The following is a 14756-nucleotide window of genomic DNA, read 5'->3' as shown; positions in this document are numbered from 1 at the left end:
AGATGTGGTGGAGGCCAGGTCCTGTTTCCCCGAGGGTCCCAGAGTTCACAGGCCTGCCAGTGCCACCTGGGTTGAAGTGGCAGCGGCTGTAAGCTCGGGCAGCCTGACTAGGAGGACTGGCCTCCAGTGCCACAAAGAGGTCAATGACCTACACCGGGTAGTATGTTGAGTTGACACCACAACTACCCACGCCCTCTCCACCCGAAACCCACACCCCCTCCCAAAGTGAACAGACTCCCCCTACTCTCCTAACTCTCCATCTGCCCCCCCCCAAGCCAACCCTCAAGCCAACCCTTCACTCTAATCTTCCTTTCACACAACCTGCCCCCCCCCCCCCCAATCCCTGTGACCTTCGTGTATGGCTAACGATGCCCTGGTGATATGCCAGTGCACAGCTTTGTATATAGTTGTCAATCAATGTACATAGTTATTGATGCGACCTCCAACCAGCTGGTGGTGTTAGAGATCTACTATGTGACTCGAGGTATCCAGTAGTTGGTAGTAAGCCTTACCAGAGGACAGTTGCACTAGAAGTAGCTCCAGGAGAATTCACTGAGCTCATTTATTTTGTTACCATTTACGTAATAGTCCATTAGTTATCTTTCCACGTGTTCAGTTTGTTAATAAACTATCTTACTAGTCAAATAACTAGATGCTCTGTGTGCATCTGTATTATAGCCACAACACAGATGATAACATGGTACCAAGCATGTTGAACAATCGAAGATAACAAAGGACAATACGGGACGAAACAGGCTGAAGAAAAAGGAAAAATGTCCGCCTACCTGGTAAACTACGGCCAACTGGAACACAACACACAGAAAGACTGTGATGTTAGAGATGAAAGGTTTGAAGGCACCTGACCCACTTCAAGTCACCAGTAATGTAGATGAGAATCGGCATGTTTTTAAGCAGCAATTCAAACTCCATGTGCAGCCCTTGGCCTGCAGGCACAGCCCGATGAGAGGCTCATTGCATTGCTGATCACGGTAGCAGGTCCTTAAGCAATAAAAATTTGCAATACCTTTGCTTTTGACAGCGAAGTGGACAGCAGAAGCTTCAATGAAGTAACAAAACACTTTGATCCGCATTGCTCTCTGAAGAAAAATGAAATGTTTTAATGTTATATATTTCAGAAACGTACCCAGAAGGCAGGAAAATCTTTTGATAGTTTTTTTAACCGACTTGCAGCAGAAGGTGTAGTTGTGCAATTTTCATACTTTAAAGTCATAAATGATCCACGATCAGATAGTGTTCGGGATATCAAATGACATGATATGTGAGAGGCTGTTAAGAGAAGAACAGCTTTATTTAGAAAACGCTATCAAGATTTGTCATGAAAGCGAGCTAGCTGCACAGCAGATTAGTACGCTCAACCGGGAACATTTTGCCACCAATCTGGAACAAGACGCCAGTGCCATTGACACGGTGACGCAGTTGAATAAGAAACATAGTCTCAGTGCGGGCAGCCATGTTAAACGCCGACCGGATCAGCCACTTTGTGCCAGCGATGTGGCAATTGACATGGGCCACGACAATGTCCAGTATTTGGAAGGGTGTGTTCCAAGTGTGGCTGAACAAATCACTTTGCGATGCAATGCTTTTCGCTTCCAACAGTGGACCAAACAGGATCAGTCAACGCAATTGATAAGATGTCCATTGAAGACCTGTTTTTTGTTGACCTGATCTCGACCAAGGACATGATGAGTCCAAATATGACGAGTGAAGAAGTTTTACTGACCACTTGTGGCAATATTGCTGGTGATGCTGATACCATTGGAGACAGATGGACAATTCCAGTGATGCTGAATGCCACAATGCAGGCTCGACACGGGAGTGAGGGCCAACCTTCTCAGCTTCTCTGATTTGAATATGCTGCGAATTAAACGAAAGTCGTTACTCAAACAAGACTACTAAGAGACTGCAGTGGGGATGAGATTGCGATGCAGGGAGCATGTGAACTCGAAGCATGGGTACACAACAGAAGTCACATCATACCATTTTCCATTGTGGACACAGAACGCAAGTCCATCATAGGACTGGAAACATATGAGGCATGAACCTAGTCGTGTGGCTGTCCATTCCAGACAGCGATGTGACAGAGGATCATTGCGACTGGCACGGAGATATAATGGCGCAGTTATCCGATGAGATACAAGCAAAAGTTGAAATGGAGGAACATAAAGCAGATGAAGAGATGGACGAACCAAAAGGAATTCCAGAGCTCTGGTTCACAGTCTTCAAAAATATGGATGTGCTCAGTGGTAAGATACAGGAGCATGATGAGCCTATCTTAAAGCATCTACAAGATGTAAACGTAAAGTGTTCAGAGCCTGGAAAGCCAATCAACTTTACTCTGGAGTTTAAGTTTGAGCCAAATGAGTATTTCATAAACGAGGTAGTGACAAAACATACCAGATTAAGTCACAGCCTGAGTTAGACTTTCTCTTATTTGATGAGCTAGAAATCTTGGGATTCACAAGGCGCCAGATCGACTGGAAGAAAGGAAAAAGGTTCAGACGGAAAACCATTAAAATGAAGCAGATGTAGAAGGGTCGGGGAACTGGAAGAATAGTTATGAAAACTGTACGAAATGACTCTCTTCAGTCCTCCTGAGGTTCCAGAGTATGAAGAGCTGGATGAAGGTTCTGCAGTAAAACTTGCACTTTGAAATTGGGCACTTTTTGTGAACTAGTGTTTGGCGATCAGGCAGAGAATGGGCTCTAATGCCAAAATCGGGGCCGGTTGCGGTTTGACAATGGTCAGCCATGCACCACCCCCTCTAAACTGGTGTCACCGTGCCGTGCACCATTGCAATGGCATTGATGTGTCACCAGCTGGCCCATCCATAATGCTCCGCCCCTGATGGACCATATATGGTCACACAAATCATGAACCCAGCATGGCGGCTGCTGACTGTGTCCAGCGCTGCCACACTCGGCCGGGGGGGGGGGGGGGGGGGGGGGTGGCTTCTGAAGCCTGGGGGAATTGGCGGGGTCGCAAATTGGGTCCGCGCACTCCCACCGCAATATTGTATGGCACGATCGCTGCAGGTCATCATCTGCGCGCATGGGCGGCCTGGGACCTGGCCATTCTCCAGCCGTTTTCGTCCCAGAATCGGTGAGGATTTCACACCACTCTTTTGGTCGGAAAGGACCATACATACTCTGCTGGCAGCAGCATTTAGCTGCTGAAACGGAGAATACAGCCCCATATTTTGGAAAGCACAGTTACATTTGTATGTAAATATTAACACTTCCAAAGGAAGGGGGATGTGGTGATATGCCTGTGCACAGTTTTGCATATAGTTGTTGATCAATGTATACAGTTATCAATGTCACCTCTCAGCAGTTGGTGGCGACAGAGATATACCATGTGACTCAAGAGATCCGGTAGTTAGTAGTAAGTCATAGTAGAGGACAGTCGCACTAGAAGTAGCTCAGGAGAATTCACTGAATTAATTTATTCATAGCCATTTGTATCATAGTTCGTCAGTTATCTTCCCACGTATTCATCTTGTTAATAAAACAATCTTACTAGTCAAAGAACTAGATGTTTTGTGTACTATGTGTACTATGGCCACAACACAGAACGTAACATGGCAGAGGAGTGCCGGTCATTTGAATCTTCACCATCGTCCAGGAATGGGCACTGGAGGTGACATTGGTGGCAGAGTTCAGAGCGGTTACCAATGTGCAGGTTGACGCCAGGCGCAGAGGTGAGGATCCACCAGGGCTCACCCAGATGGACTGTCACATGCGAGTTGTTATTGCAATTTGGACTGACCCATCCTTCCCACTGACCACATGTTCAATCTCCCGTAGGTTCTCCATTCAGGAATGTGGGCCCATTCGGGATGGCCCCCCACCGCTTCCCATGAGACCACCTCAGAGGAGAGCTCTGAGGATGTCACAGTCGATGCATCACAGCTGTCATCCCCACCCTCCACCAGTGCAGAGACACGCCTGTTGGTGAACAGGCTTCTGGGGCACAATCTGGTGAGCACCACACAGATGCAGATGCACATCAGGTGAAGGCGAGACAGCAGCTGGAGGGCTACTAAATCCCAGGAATTAGCTGGGTCCCAGCCTGATGCTGAGCCTCTGGTACAGGGTTACTTGGAGCTGATGGAGACATCAGGGTGCGGCCGGGATATTAAGAGGAAGATGTCAGCGACACTCCAGCAGGTCCATAGCGGATTGGAGGATTCCCAGAGGCTATGGGCGTAGAAGATGTTGCCGGCAATGCGTGGCACAGAGGCCAATACAGCAAGGGTGGCAACCACAGTGGAGAGCCTGGTGCACAATGTCAGCAGCATCAGTGAAGGTGTCCAAGACATGGCGCAGTCGGTGACAGTATGATTGAGGGCCTTGGCAGACTGTCTAACCTCCTGGGGGATGTAATCCAGTTCCATGCTGACCTTGATGAGGTGCAGCGGGACATGTCCTGCTCTTAGACTGGAATGGGCGAGGCACTGTGGAGCTTGTCCCAGTTGCAGGTGGGCATTTGCGTGTCACTGCAGAAGATGGCCCAGTCACTGAAGAGCATTGCCGAGGGCATCAACATAACAGTGCGCACATTGCAGAGCTGTTGATGCATGGCCAGCTGGTATTTGAACCAGCTTCCCCTCCGTCCCAAGGTGAATCCCAGGGCCTGATGGGCACAGACCGGGAGAAGGAGGTGCTGGGTGGGAACCCGGAGTATCCTATGGGCAGTGGCCATCAGCTTCCCCGAGTTACATCCATCTGGTAAGGCTGTGTCGCCCAGCCAGCACACGGGATTGAATTGGATTTCTTTATTGTTACGTGGACCAAGGTACAGTGGAAAGTATTGTTCTGCGCATAGTTTAGACAGATCATTCCATACATGAAACAAACATAGGGCATACATAAATACACAGACACAGGCATCAGGTGAAGCATACAGGAGTGTAGTACTACTCAGTAGAGAAGATGTGTGAAGAGATCAGATCAGTGTATAAGATGGTTATTTAGTAGTCTGGTAATTGGGGGGGGGGGGGGGGGGGGGGGGAGAGGAGAAGAAGCTGTCGGTGTTCTCAGACTTTTCTATCTCCTGCTATTCTATTTTCTTCTCCGATGGAAGATGTTGGAAGAGTGAATAAGCCAGGTGGAAGGTGATTATACTGCCCACTTTTCCAAGGCAGCGGGAGGTGTAGACAGAGTCAATGAATGGGAGGCAGGTTTGGTGATGGACTGGGCTGTGTTCACAACTCTCTGTAGCTTCTTCCGGTCTTGGGCTGAGCAGATGCCAAACCAGGCTGCGAAGCAGCCAGATAGGATGCTTTCTACGGTGCATTTATAAACGTTGGTAAGAGTCAATGTGGACATGCCAAATTTCCTCAGAATGTATGGGCGTTGTTGTGCTTTCTTGGTTGTAGCGTCGATGTGGGTGGACCAGGATAGATTGTTCATGATGTGCACATCGAGGATTTTGAAGCTGTCAACCATCAATGGTGCCAAGGTGGAGATGGTTGACAACAAGCACAGTCCGTCTCCCCAATCTCTCCTCGTAATCCAATTTCTTTACCAATGTTACATTTTGGCTGTGTTAAATAATGACATTCACTAATAAATAGACACCAGGCTTCCCTGAGGTATCTTAATCAGAGTTCATTTGCTCCAACATATTGTGCAGTCAGGAAATTTCTAAACATTGCAATGTGATGCACAGGGCAGACATTTTCTATTGTGCACAACTTCTGAACTAAATGTACAGCTTTAAGCAGGTGATAATACAGAACAAACAACAGTGCAATTCTAGGGTTTAAATGTACATTCCAAAATCTTACTTTAAGGCTTTTTTCCCCCCAAAGTATATTTTATTATTTTGCAATATTAGTCTTTGTAATTGTTAAGCGAGCAGCTCATTAAGTTCACCTCGTTATTTGGAGCTCCAACTAACAGTTTGGTAATGCCTTCACATACTGACGAAAAAAATAATGACCGGCTCCCATTTGTTTGTTTAGTTTTTACCTTAGCCTGCTCATGTCAGCAGTCTTTCCCTGTATTCGTCACACACCACTGTGAATTGTAGGGTGAAAATGAAAAGATCTCAGAAATAAAGTGATTGTTCGCATGCACAGAATTTAAGAAGCACCACCTTACCCCTAACCCCAATATAAAGTATTCTCAAGATAATAGCCACCAAGGTAAATGAGAGAGCATGAAAAATTGAAACATATTAGGAATATATAACTAAGTGTCAAATTCATGGGTAAAATTAGTAGAAATTCTTTATCAAAACCCTATTTTCTGTTTTTTGAAGCATTTTCTATTTCTTTTCTTTCAGAATTTCAGTATTAGCAACTATTTTATTTAAATAGTGAATGATTTGGTCCCAAATCCCCCCCAAAATGAAGGAAAGAATTAAGAAAGGGTATTACTGAGAGACTGCACTGCAGGGACACAGGTAAAAGCAACAAAAATATAAAAGCTTAAAATAAAGGAATTAACTGCAGATAGAAAATATCATAATTTATTAAATGCAGGTTCAGTAATATGATCAATAGTATTTTGCATACTTAAAGGAATAGGATATATATTTTCGACTTGTTGAGATGGGTGAATCCAAATATAAGGTGCTGGGCTGGCTACAGTACACAGTGATTATGAATAGAGCTGGGACTTTTATTTTTTATATGAAGCAGGTTATCTTGTAAATCTACGGAATGAGTATTACCATCCTGATGCAGTGCCACAGTGTAAGATTGGAAGGTGGAACCCAAATACTCGCCCCCATTCCCGGTGCAGATAATTTTTATCAGTAAGGGGTAAGGGGTATCAGGAGCCTGTAACAACTGTCCCATATTGCCGACAACATTGTGGACGTGGACACTTCTGGATTTCTGCACTTTCAATGGAAGAGAGTGAGCTTTGCAGACAACATGTGTCACACCAGCATGGAGACATTGTGAACCCTGGGTAAACCAGGGTCTGTAAGCAGGAACTGTATGAAAGATAAATACAAAAGGTATTGCATACTTCACATATCAAACCCTGTTCCATAAGTTATGTCCATTTTATTAGCGTGATCAATCATGCCAGTGCTTTGTTTTGAAAATAGAGACCATTACAAAATGTGCTTACCAGGTTGTTTGTTCTGACAATACACAAGTTGTGAGGGAAAATAATTTGTGTAAAGAAAAGAAAAGTTGTGAAAATGGAAAAGTCTTTAGATGCATTACATTATCTACTCGATAAATACTATTCTGCATTGTATATCATTGAAATCCAATTATGATTGTGTGACATTTTCTTGGTTATATTTTTTCCTTGAGGTTCATCTCAGCCCTCTGTTTGGCTGTTCAAAAACCATGACTTTAGCACAAATCTATCCTGACGCTCCAGCACAACACCGAGGTACAGCGAGACTATGGGAAGTTTATTTTAAATGAGACATTAAACTAAGACTAACACAGGGTTAACTTGTGTATCATGCCATGCTCCAAATAAACCCTGTTTGTGCGCATTCTAAATTAGTGATTGTCCTTTTTGGGATTTATTGTGGAGGTCAAAATCCTACAGAACCAATGATTACAAGAACAGGATGATGAATGAGTAAGACATAGAACATAGAACAGTACAGCACAGAACAGGCCCTTCGGCCCTCAATGTTGTGCCGAGCCATGATCACCCTACTCAAACCCACGTATCCACCCTACACCTGTAACCCAACAACCCCCCCCCCCCCCCTTAACCTTACTTTTATTAGGACACTACGGGCAATTTAGCATGGCCAATCCACCTAACCCGCACATCTTTGGACGTGGGAGGAAACCGGAGCACCCGGAGGAAACCCACGCACACAGGGGGGGGGGGAAGTGCAGACTCCGCACAGACAGTGACCCAGCCGGGAATCGAACCTGGGACCCTGGAGCTGTGAAGCATTTATGCTAACCACCATGCTACCCTGCTGCCCCCAAACATGGTGCAGGATATGCTGTGACTGAAATAGTTTAAAATTAGATGCAGCATGGAAGGTTGATAAGGAGGGCATTTAAATATTTAAGTCCAGATGTAACAGAAATTAAGTTTGCTGTAGATGCTTTTTCAGGTTCACTGGCACCAGTTACTCCCTTTAAGCAATTTGATGCCTGGAATTTCCACAGGTATTGTGCTGATTTCATGTCAAAACAAGAACTCAATCCATCTTATTTTTGTGGGAGTTGATTCACACCACCCTATTTCTACCACAGATGGATTCCGATTAGTCTTTCTACTGTCATTCAAACATTAACCTACATTTCTACTTTACAAAGAAAGATCAAAATTGAATTGCAGATCACTTTCTCAGAATGTCCCAACACATCTTACGACAAATTTATTATTTTTGATGTGCACTATTTTGCAGGAAAACACAATAGTATTTGTGCACAGTAAGGTGCATGGAGCTATACTTGTGATGAAAAATCTGTCAATTTGTTTATAGTGGTGTTGATTAAGGGAGGAACGTTGGCCAAGATATTTGGAGAATACGGTTGATTTAATGGTCTGAGCTTATTTGAGACTGACAGGTTGAATTTTCTGGCCTTTCCCACCGAACAGGGCCTTCCAGTCCTGCTGACGGCCAGCCTCTACCTTGGGTTCCCCAGCAGTGGAGGGCTCAAACAACGGGAAAACCCGTTGACAGCGGCGAGACCAGAAAATCCCACTACTAGCTAATGGCAGGCCGCCTCCACCTCTGCAAAATGTACTGTGGAGGGTGGTGGAAAATCCCGGCCACAATCTTTCTCAAGCAGACCACCAGATTTCTGTCACAACAACAATCTGCAGCTCCGCTTCATACTTCCTGCGTTCAAGAATGCAGCTCCATGATTGCTAACATTCATTCCGACCCTGGCTTGTTTTCATTACTTACATCTCTGCATCTGTAAGACAACTAAAATTGGTAGAATTTTTATCTTCGCGTCAGTAGTTGTGGTTTCAAGTCCACTGCAGGGACTTGAGCACAAAGTCTATTCTGACACGTCAGTACAGAACTGAAGTACTTCTATGCCGTGGAAAGTTATTTTTTGTGTGAAAAATTAAACCAAGACTCCATCTGTCCTTTCACAGTGACTTAAAGATGTCATCCTATTATTTTGAAAAATAACATTTGTGTGCACTACTCTTAGAAAGCATTCCGAAAGAGTAATTCTAACTGTAATTCTAACACAAATTGCTCACTTTCCATGACCTTCTTTGTGTTTTTTAGGCCTTGTAAATTGTTTTATTTACACAGTTCTGAATGTTTTCTTCATCATTTGCCTGGTCTTTGGTGTAAATTCATCACAAAGAAAAAGTTCACCTTTTTTCACCTGTCAAAATGACTGTTATTAAGCATCCAGCAGCTGGAGGATTGAACCACTATACAGCATTGTTGCATTCACAATGCAATCACTGGAAGCAACATTGGGGATATATTGCAAGTACCCCCCCCACACCCTCAATCATGAGATAAATTTTGCCATGCAAAGATCTAAGGGCATGCAAAGCAGATTTCCCGTCTTGTTTTATTCCAACATGCAAGGTAAAAGCCAGAACTGCACCTACCTCCTCAGCCCCAGCCCTGAAATCCATGTGCTACAACACAAAGAAAATTGCTGGCCTGTAAAACACACAGAGATAAAGGCATCAGCCTAGTCAGAGAGCATTTAATTAAGCTATAATGAACAAGAAGGTTTGCATAATTGATGAATGTTGCAAATTATGTAAAGTTGTTTGCATATTCTATCCCTCAATGCATTGACATTCTGCTTTACAAAATAAAAATGAAGATTGAAATTTATTACCAATTAGAAGAAAAAGAATATAAATTAGATGATGCTTTGTTGTAGAAGAGCACAAACAAGTGTCTTAATTTTAGAATTTCCTTTTCATGTTGCCGCATGATTGATCAGTACATCCAACGATCAAAACTTGATGGAAGAAATGCATACATGATCCAACATTGGAATATAAAGTGGCTCAGATTTTGCAGTCAACAGCTATGCAACACCGATCACGGCTAAACTCAAAGAAAATGTCCACAAAGATCTACTGATTTCTGTGGGGTAGATTTCATCTTTTCATTTATTAATTTGAATCTGGTACCAAGTCAGGAGGATCTCCAAGCATCCAACAACAACAATAATTAGCCAATCATGTTGAAGAATTCTCACAGACAGTGGACAGTAAGTAAAATGTACTAATTATCCTTCACCTTTTAGGAATTTTACAGAGAGTGGAATAAAGATTGGGACACACTTACTAGAAGCGGAAATATAACAAACAAACTTTAAATTATAATCATCTTGTTGGATAAAAACTATAGACTTATTATCATAATGGAAAAACTGGGTATTACACAAAATAAAATTAGCTTACCAACACAAGGGAAGCTCTTAAGCAGTGGTAATAACTTAGCACATTGTTAAAAATCCAGTTACACCCTATTCAACAGGTAACTATTTAGGGATGTTTTAATAAAAATAACGAAAAACGTTCATAACATTGAACCTTTCATGACCACTAGACATCCCAAAGCACTTTGCAGCCATTAATATTTTCTGAACTGTTGTCACTGCTGTAATGTGGCAAACTTGGCAGATAAAACTCCCATAAACAGCAACAAGAAGATACTCTGGCTGTGATTTGCCACTTCTGTTCACATCAGGTGGGTTCGGTGAGCGCAGTGCTCGGAGGAGAGGAGGCCATGCCGGGCACTGTTCCTGAGCACTGCCTCCCTGAACACCCCCCAGGCTCTGCCCTGGCCCAGCTCCCAGCACTGTCCCTGGGAACTGCCCCAATAATGCAGGGTAGTAGTTGCAAGAGGCAATGCCCATGATGTGTCAGGGGCCAGTTCCCAGGAAGTGCTGAGGCTATTGCCTGGGCAATGTCAGGGACTAGTGCCAGTCAGTGCCAGGGGACAATGCCCAGGGACAGACCAGGTGCAGTGCTAGGGTGCATCGCCAGGGGCAGTGTTCAGGCAGTTCGAGGGCCGTGCCAGTGGTAGTGCCAGAGAGTTTGCGAGGAGGCTACCAGCGTGAACCTCTTTGCTGTTTCTGCACTGGTGTGGCCTTTAAAAATTATGCCCAAATACTCGGCTGTCTAAGTTGCTGGCGGGGCGGGCAAATCAGAGGCTGCCCCACCAGTGATTTGTCATGGGACCCGATGCATCAGGATTTTTTCCAAACTCCAGGATTAAATGGCAGAGAAAGCAGGCATTGCGGTCAGCGGCCTCAATATCATGTTTCGCACCAGGCACTGGCCTTTGCCAATTTCTGGGAATATCCTGTCCTCTGTTCTTATGATGCTGATCAAGGGATACATTTTGGTCAGGATACTGGGGATAATTTCGATGCTCTTCTTTAAAACTGTTTTATTTAAGTCCACATCAAAGGATAGACATCTCATCCGAAAGATGGCACCTCTGACAGAGGAGCACTCCTTCAGTGCAGCACTGGAGCATAAGCTTCAATTTCAGTGCTCAGTTCCCACCACAGCAATACAGCACCATACAGCAAAATTGCAGAACAAAAGTGGAAATTCCCAATTATTTATTGATTTCCAGAAGATTGTCACCTGTGGGGACTTGAACAGCCCACTCTCCAGAGGAGCAGGGAATCACTGGCTACATTTCCACATGCAGTGCATTTCGAGCGCACTAAGAATTTTCAGCTTCAAAGTTATAATGATGGCAAAATCTGACAGTTCTACCATTTATACAAATGCAAATTCTTGGCTTACATTTTGCGGAACTATGGGTAGTACAGTACAACTTTAACTCATTGAAAAGTCATTCATTTCAATGGTGGATTTGATGTCAACACTGAGGGAAGGACAATGCCCTGAAGTAAACTGGATTATGAACAAAACAATCCTATTTATTTTGTTGTGTTGTAAAAGGTCTTATTCACATCTCTAAAGCCTTCAAGAAATTACTATTTAAACATGTCATCGGTATTACAGGTTATGAAAGTTTGAAACATGCCTCATGTGGATAAGTTTATATTTGGAGAATATCAGATACCGAATCTCCAGAAACATTTCTAATTGTGTTAGCGAGCGGAAATTGTGCCGCGCTTCCTGGCGCTCGGCCCAACGAGACCGGCATCACAATTCAACGTTAATTGGCCCACTTAACAAGGCCTCACGGGCTTCTCGCCATGAATGAAGGCTCACCAGTTGATTCACCGGCACTGCGCTCGCCAACCCCCTGCTAACAAGGTCGAGCAGCACTTAAGCGGCACTTGCTCAGCCAGCACCAGGCAGCTCACAACAATGGCACCAAGGAGACCAGCCCCAAGATTCAGTACGCTGACCTGGGGAGGCTCCTGGACTCTGTGGAGGCCAGGAGGGATGTCCTGTTCCCCAGAGGGTCCTGGAGGATGAGCAACTCAGCAGCTATTGCTGCCTGGGATAAGGTGGCGGTAGCTGTCAGCTCGGAGAGTATGACCAGGTGGTCTGGCCTAAAGTTCGGAAAAAGGTCGATGACCTACACCGGGTAGCACGAGTGAGTAGACACCAATCCCCCCACCGTGGGAGCATCCACACCCCCACCCCCAGCCAACCCTAACCCTCCCTCCACCCGTTTCCCCCTCCAACCACCCCCACCCCAACCCTCCATTCACACCACCCCCCTCACCACTGTGAACCACGCGTGTGGCTAACAATGCCCTCTCTATGCCTCCGCAGGAAAAGCTCTCTCACAATCGATGGGAGACGGCCCAGACTGGCGGTGGGGTGTCAGACATAAGAATCCTCACGTACTTTGAGGAGCGGGCCCTGGAGGTGACTGGGGTGACTGAGGATAGATCAGTCACCCACACGGAGGCTGGAGGATGCCGCAGAGGTGAGGAACCATCGGGCTCCACCCTGAGGACCTGTCAAACGGGAGTTTTTATTGCCTCACTGACTGACCCATCCCTCCCGTCGGCCACATGTCCATTCTCCCCGCAGGTCCTCCAGCTGATGGCACCGTCCCATCCCAGGCGGCCCCCTCTCCTGACTCAGAGGAGAACACCTTGGAAGAGAGCATGGAGGATGAAACCGTTGTCATGGCACAGCTGGCATCCCCATCCCCCCACCAGCATAGATACATGCACCTCGGTGGGAAAAGTTAGTGGTCATGCATCAGGGGCACAAACTGGTGGGCACCACACTGCTGCTGATGTACATCTGGTGGAGGTAAGAACCCCCCCGGTTAGACAGCGGTCGGAGGGCTGCTGGATCCCAAGACCCAGCTGGGTCACAGCCTGATGCTGAGCCTGTGGAATTGGGTTACCCGGAGCTGATGGAGATGATAGGGAGCGGTCGAGACATTCAGAGTGAGATGACAGCATCACTCCAGCAGATCCATAACCGTTTGGAGGAGTCCCAGAGTCTAAGGATGCAGGAGATGGTTCCGGCAATGAGTGGCACCAAGGCCAACAATGCTAGGGTGCAGTCTGTAGTGAATAGCCTGATGAACGACGTTGGCACCATGAGTGAAGCTGTCCAAGGCGTTGGTAATCAGTGATGGCCATGGCTGAGGGTCTCGGCAGAATGACTGCCTCACTCGGGGATGTCACCCAGTACCAGGCTGACCTTGATGAGGTTCTGCAGGACATGTCCTGCTCTCAGATGGGCATGGCCGAGGTGCTGCAGAGCTTGCCCCAGTTGCAGGTGGGCATGGCTGAGGCACTAGAGATCATGTCCCAGTCACTGAGGTGCATCCCTGAGGGCATGAACAGAATGGTGCGGACTGGGGCTCGAATCAGCTGCCCAGTCATCACAAAATGAACCCCAAGGCTGTACGGACACCGACCAAGAGGAGGGGCAGCTGAGTGCCAACCCTGACCTGTCACATAGAGTGGTGACGGTGACCACCAGTTTCCCCGGGTTCCACCCCTCTGATGAGGATGCGTCTCAAGGTCAGCACGTGGACAGGGTGGCACGCCTGTGCATGTTCCACTGTCAAGTGGGCCGGGGCCTTCCAGTCCCACAGCCGCCAGAGGACGTCCGCCATGGGCATCGAAGACCAAGGGGTGAGGTAGGCAGCTGGCAGCCTCCATCTAAGATGTGCATCCTGGGGAAACACCTAAACGTAGTGGTAGAGCTAGGAGGGCCAAGCAGGTTGAGAATCACTGAGGGCACCCGGGGAGGGGGGGATTGAGGGGCTGCACAATCTGGAGTGGGGTATTGTACAACATATTAAACACTTTTTGCACAACCTTCCAGAATGCGAGCTGACCTCTGGACTCTTTGCCCATCTCTCAAGGCAGCCCACTTCCCCATTACCCTCGGGCCGCGAACATATGGCTGGAACTGTGTACCATCCCCTGGCTGTTCGGATGTTGGCTGCTGTATGTGTGGTGATGCCTCCTGCAATGTTCAAGCACAGTGTTGGATTGGATTGGATGGATTTGTTTATTGTCACGTGTACCGAGGTACAGTGAAAAGTATTTTTCTGCAAGCAGCTCAACAGATCATTCAGTACATGGAAGAAAAAGGGAATTAAACAAAATTCAAGAAAATACATGAGAATACATAATAGGGCAACACAAGATATACAATGAGCATTGGCATCGGATGAAGCATATGTGGTCAGTCCATCAGAGGGTCATTTAGGAGTCTGGTGACAGTGGGGAAGAAGCTGTTTTTGAGTCTGTTCGTGCGTGTTCTCAGACTTCTGTATCTCCTGCCCGATGGAAGAAATTGGAAGAGTGAGTAAGCTGGGTCGGAGAGATGTTTGATTATGCTGCCCGCTTTCCCCCGGCAGCAGGAGGTGTAGATGGA

The 14756-nt window shown here is 46.2% G+C and overlaps 1 protein-coding gene across 7 annotated transcripts in view; it reads right to left on the bottom strand.

Moving 5' to 3' along the window:
• sntg1 (syntrophin, gamma 1) overlaps nucleotides 1-14756 on the bottom strand; it is a 649505-nt gene that overhangs the window by 197267 nt on the left and 437482 nt on the right. For all 7 annotated transcript variants that reach the window (XR_005462062.1, XR_005462061.1, XM_038809324.1 and 4 more), the window contains one exon: nucleotides 9552-9606. Coding sequence is in view for 5 of the 7 variants with exons in the window: in XM_038809324.1 (XP_038665252.1) it covers nucleotides 9552-9578 (27 nt within the window). In the remaining 2 variants the exon portion in view is untranslated. The remainder of the gene's footprint in view (nucleotides 1-9551; nucleotides 9607-14756) is intronic.

Source organism: Scyliorhinus canicula, chromosome 10 (assembly GCF_902713615.1).
Source record: "Scyliorhinus canicula chromosome 10, sScyCan1.1, whole genome shotgun sequence".
NCBI classification, from domain to species: domain Eukaryota; kingdom Metazoa; phylum Chordata; class Chondrichthyes; order Carcharhiniformes; family Scyliorhinidae; genus Scyliorhinus; species Scyliorhinus canicula.
Note: the sequence above shows the minus strand (reverse complement) of the source record. Positions and strands in the feature narration are given on the sequence as shown.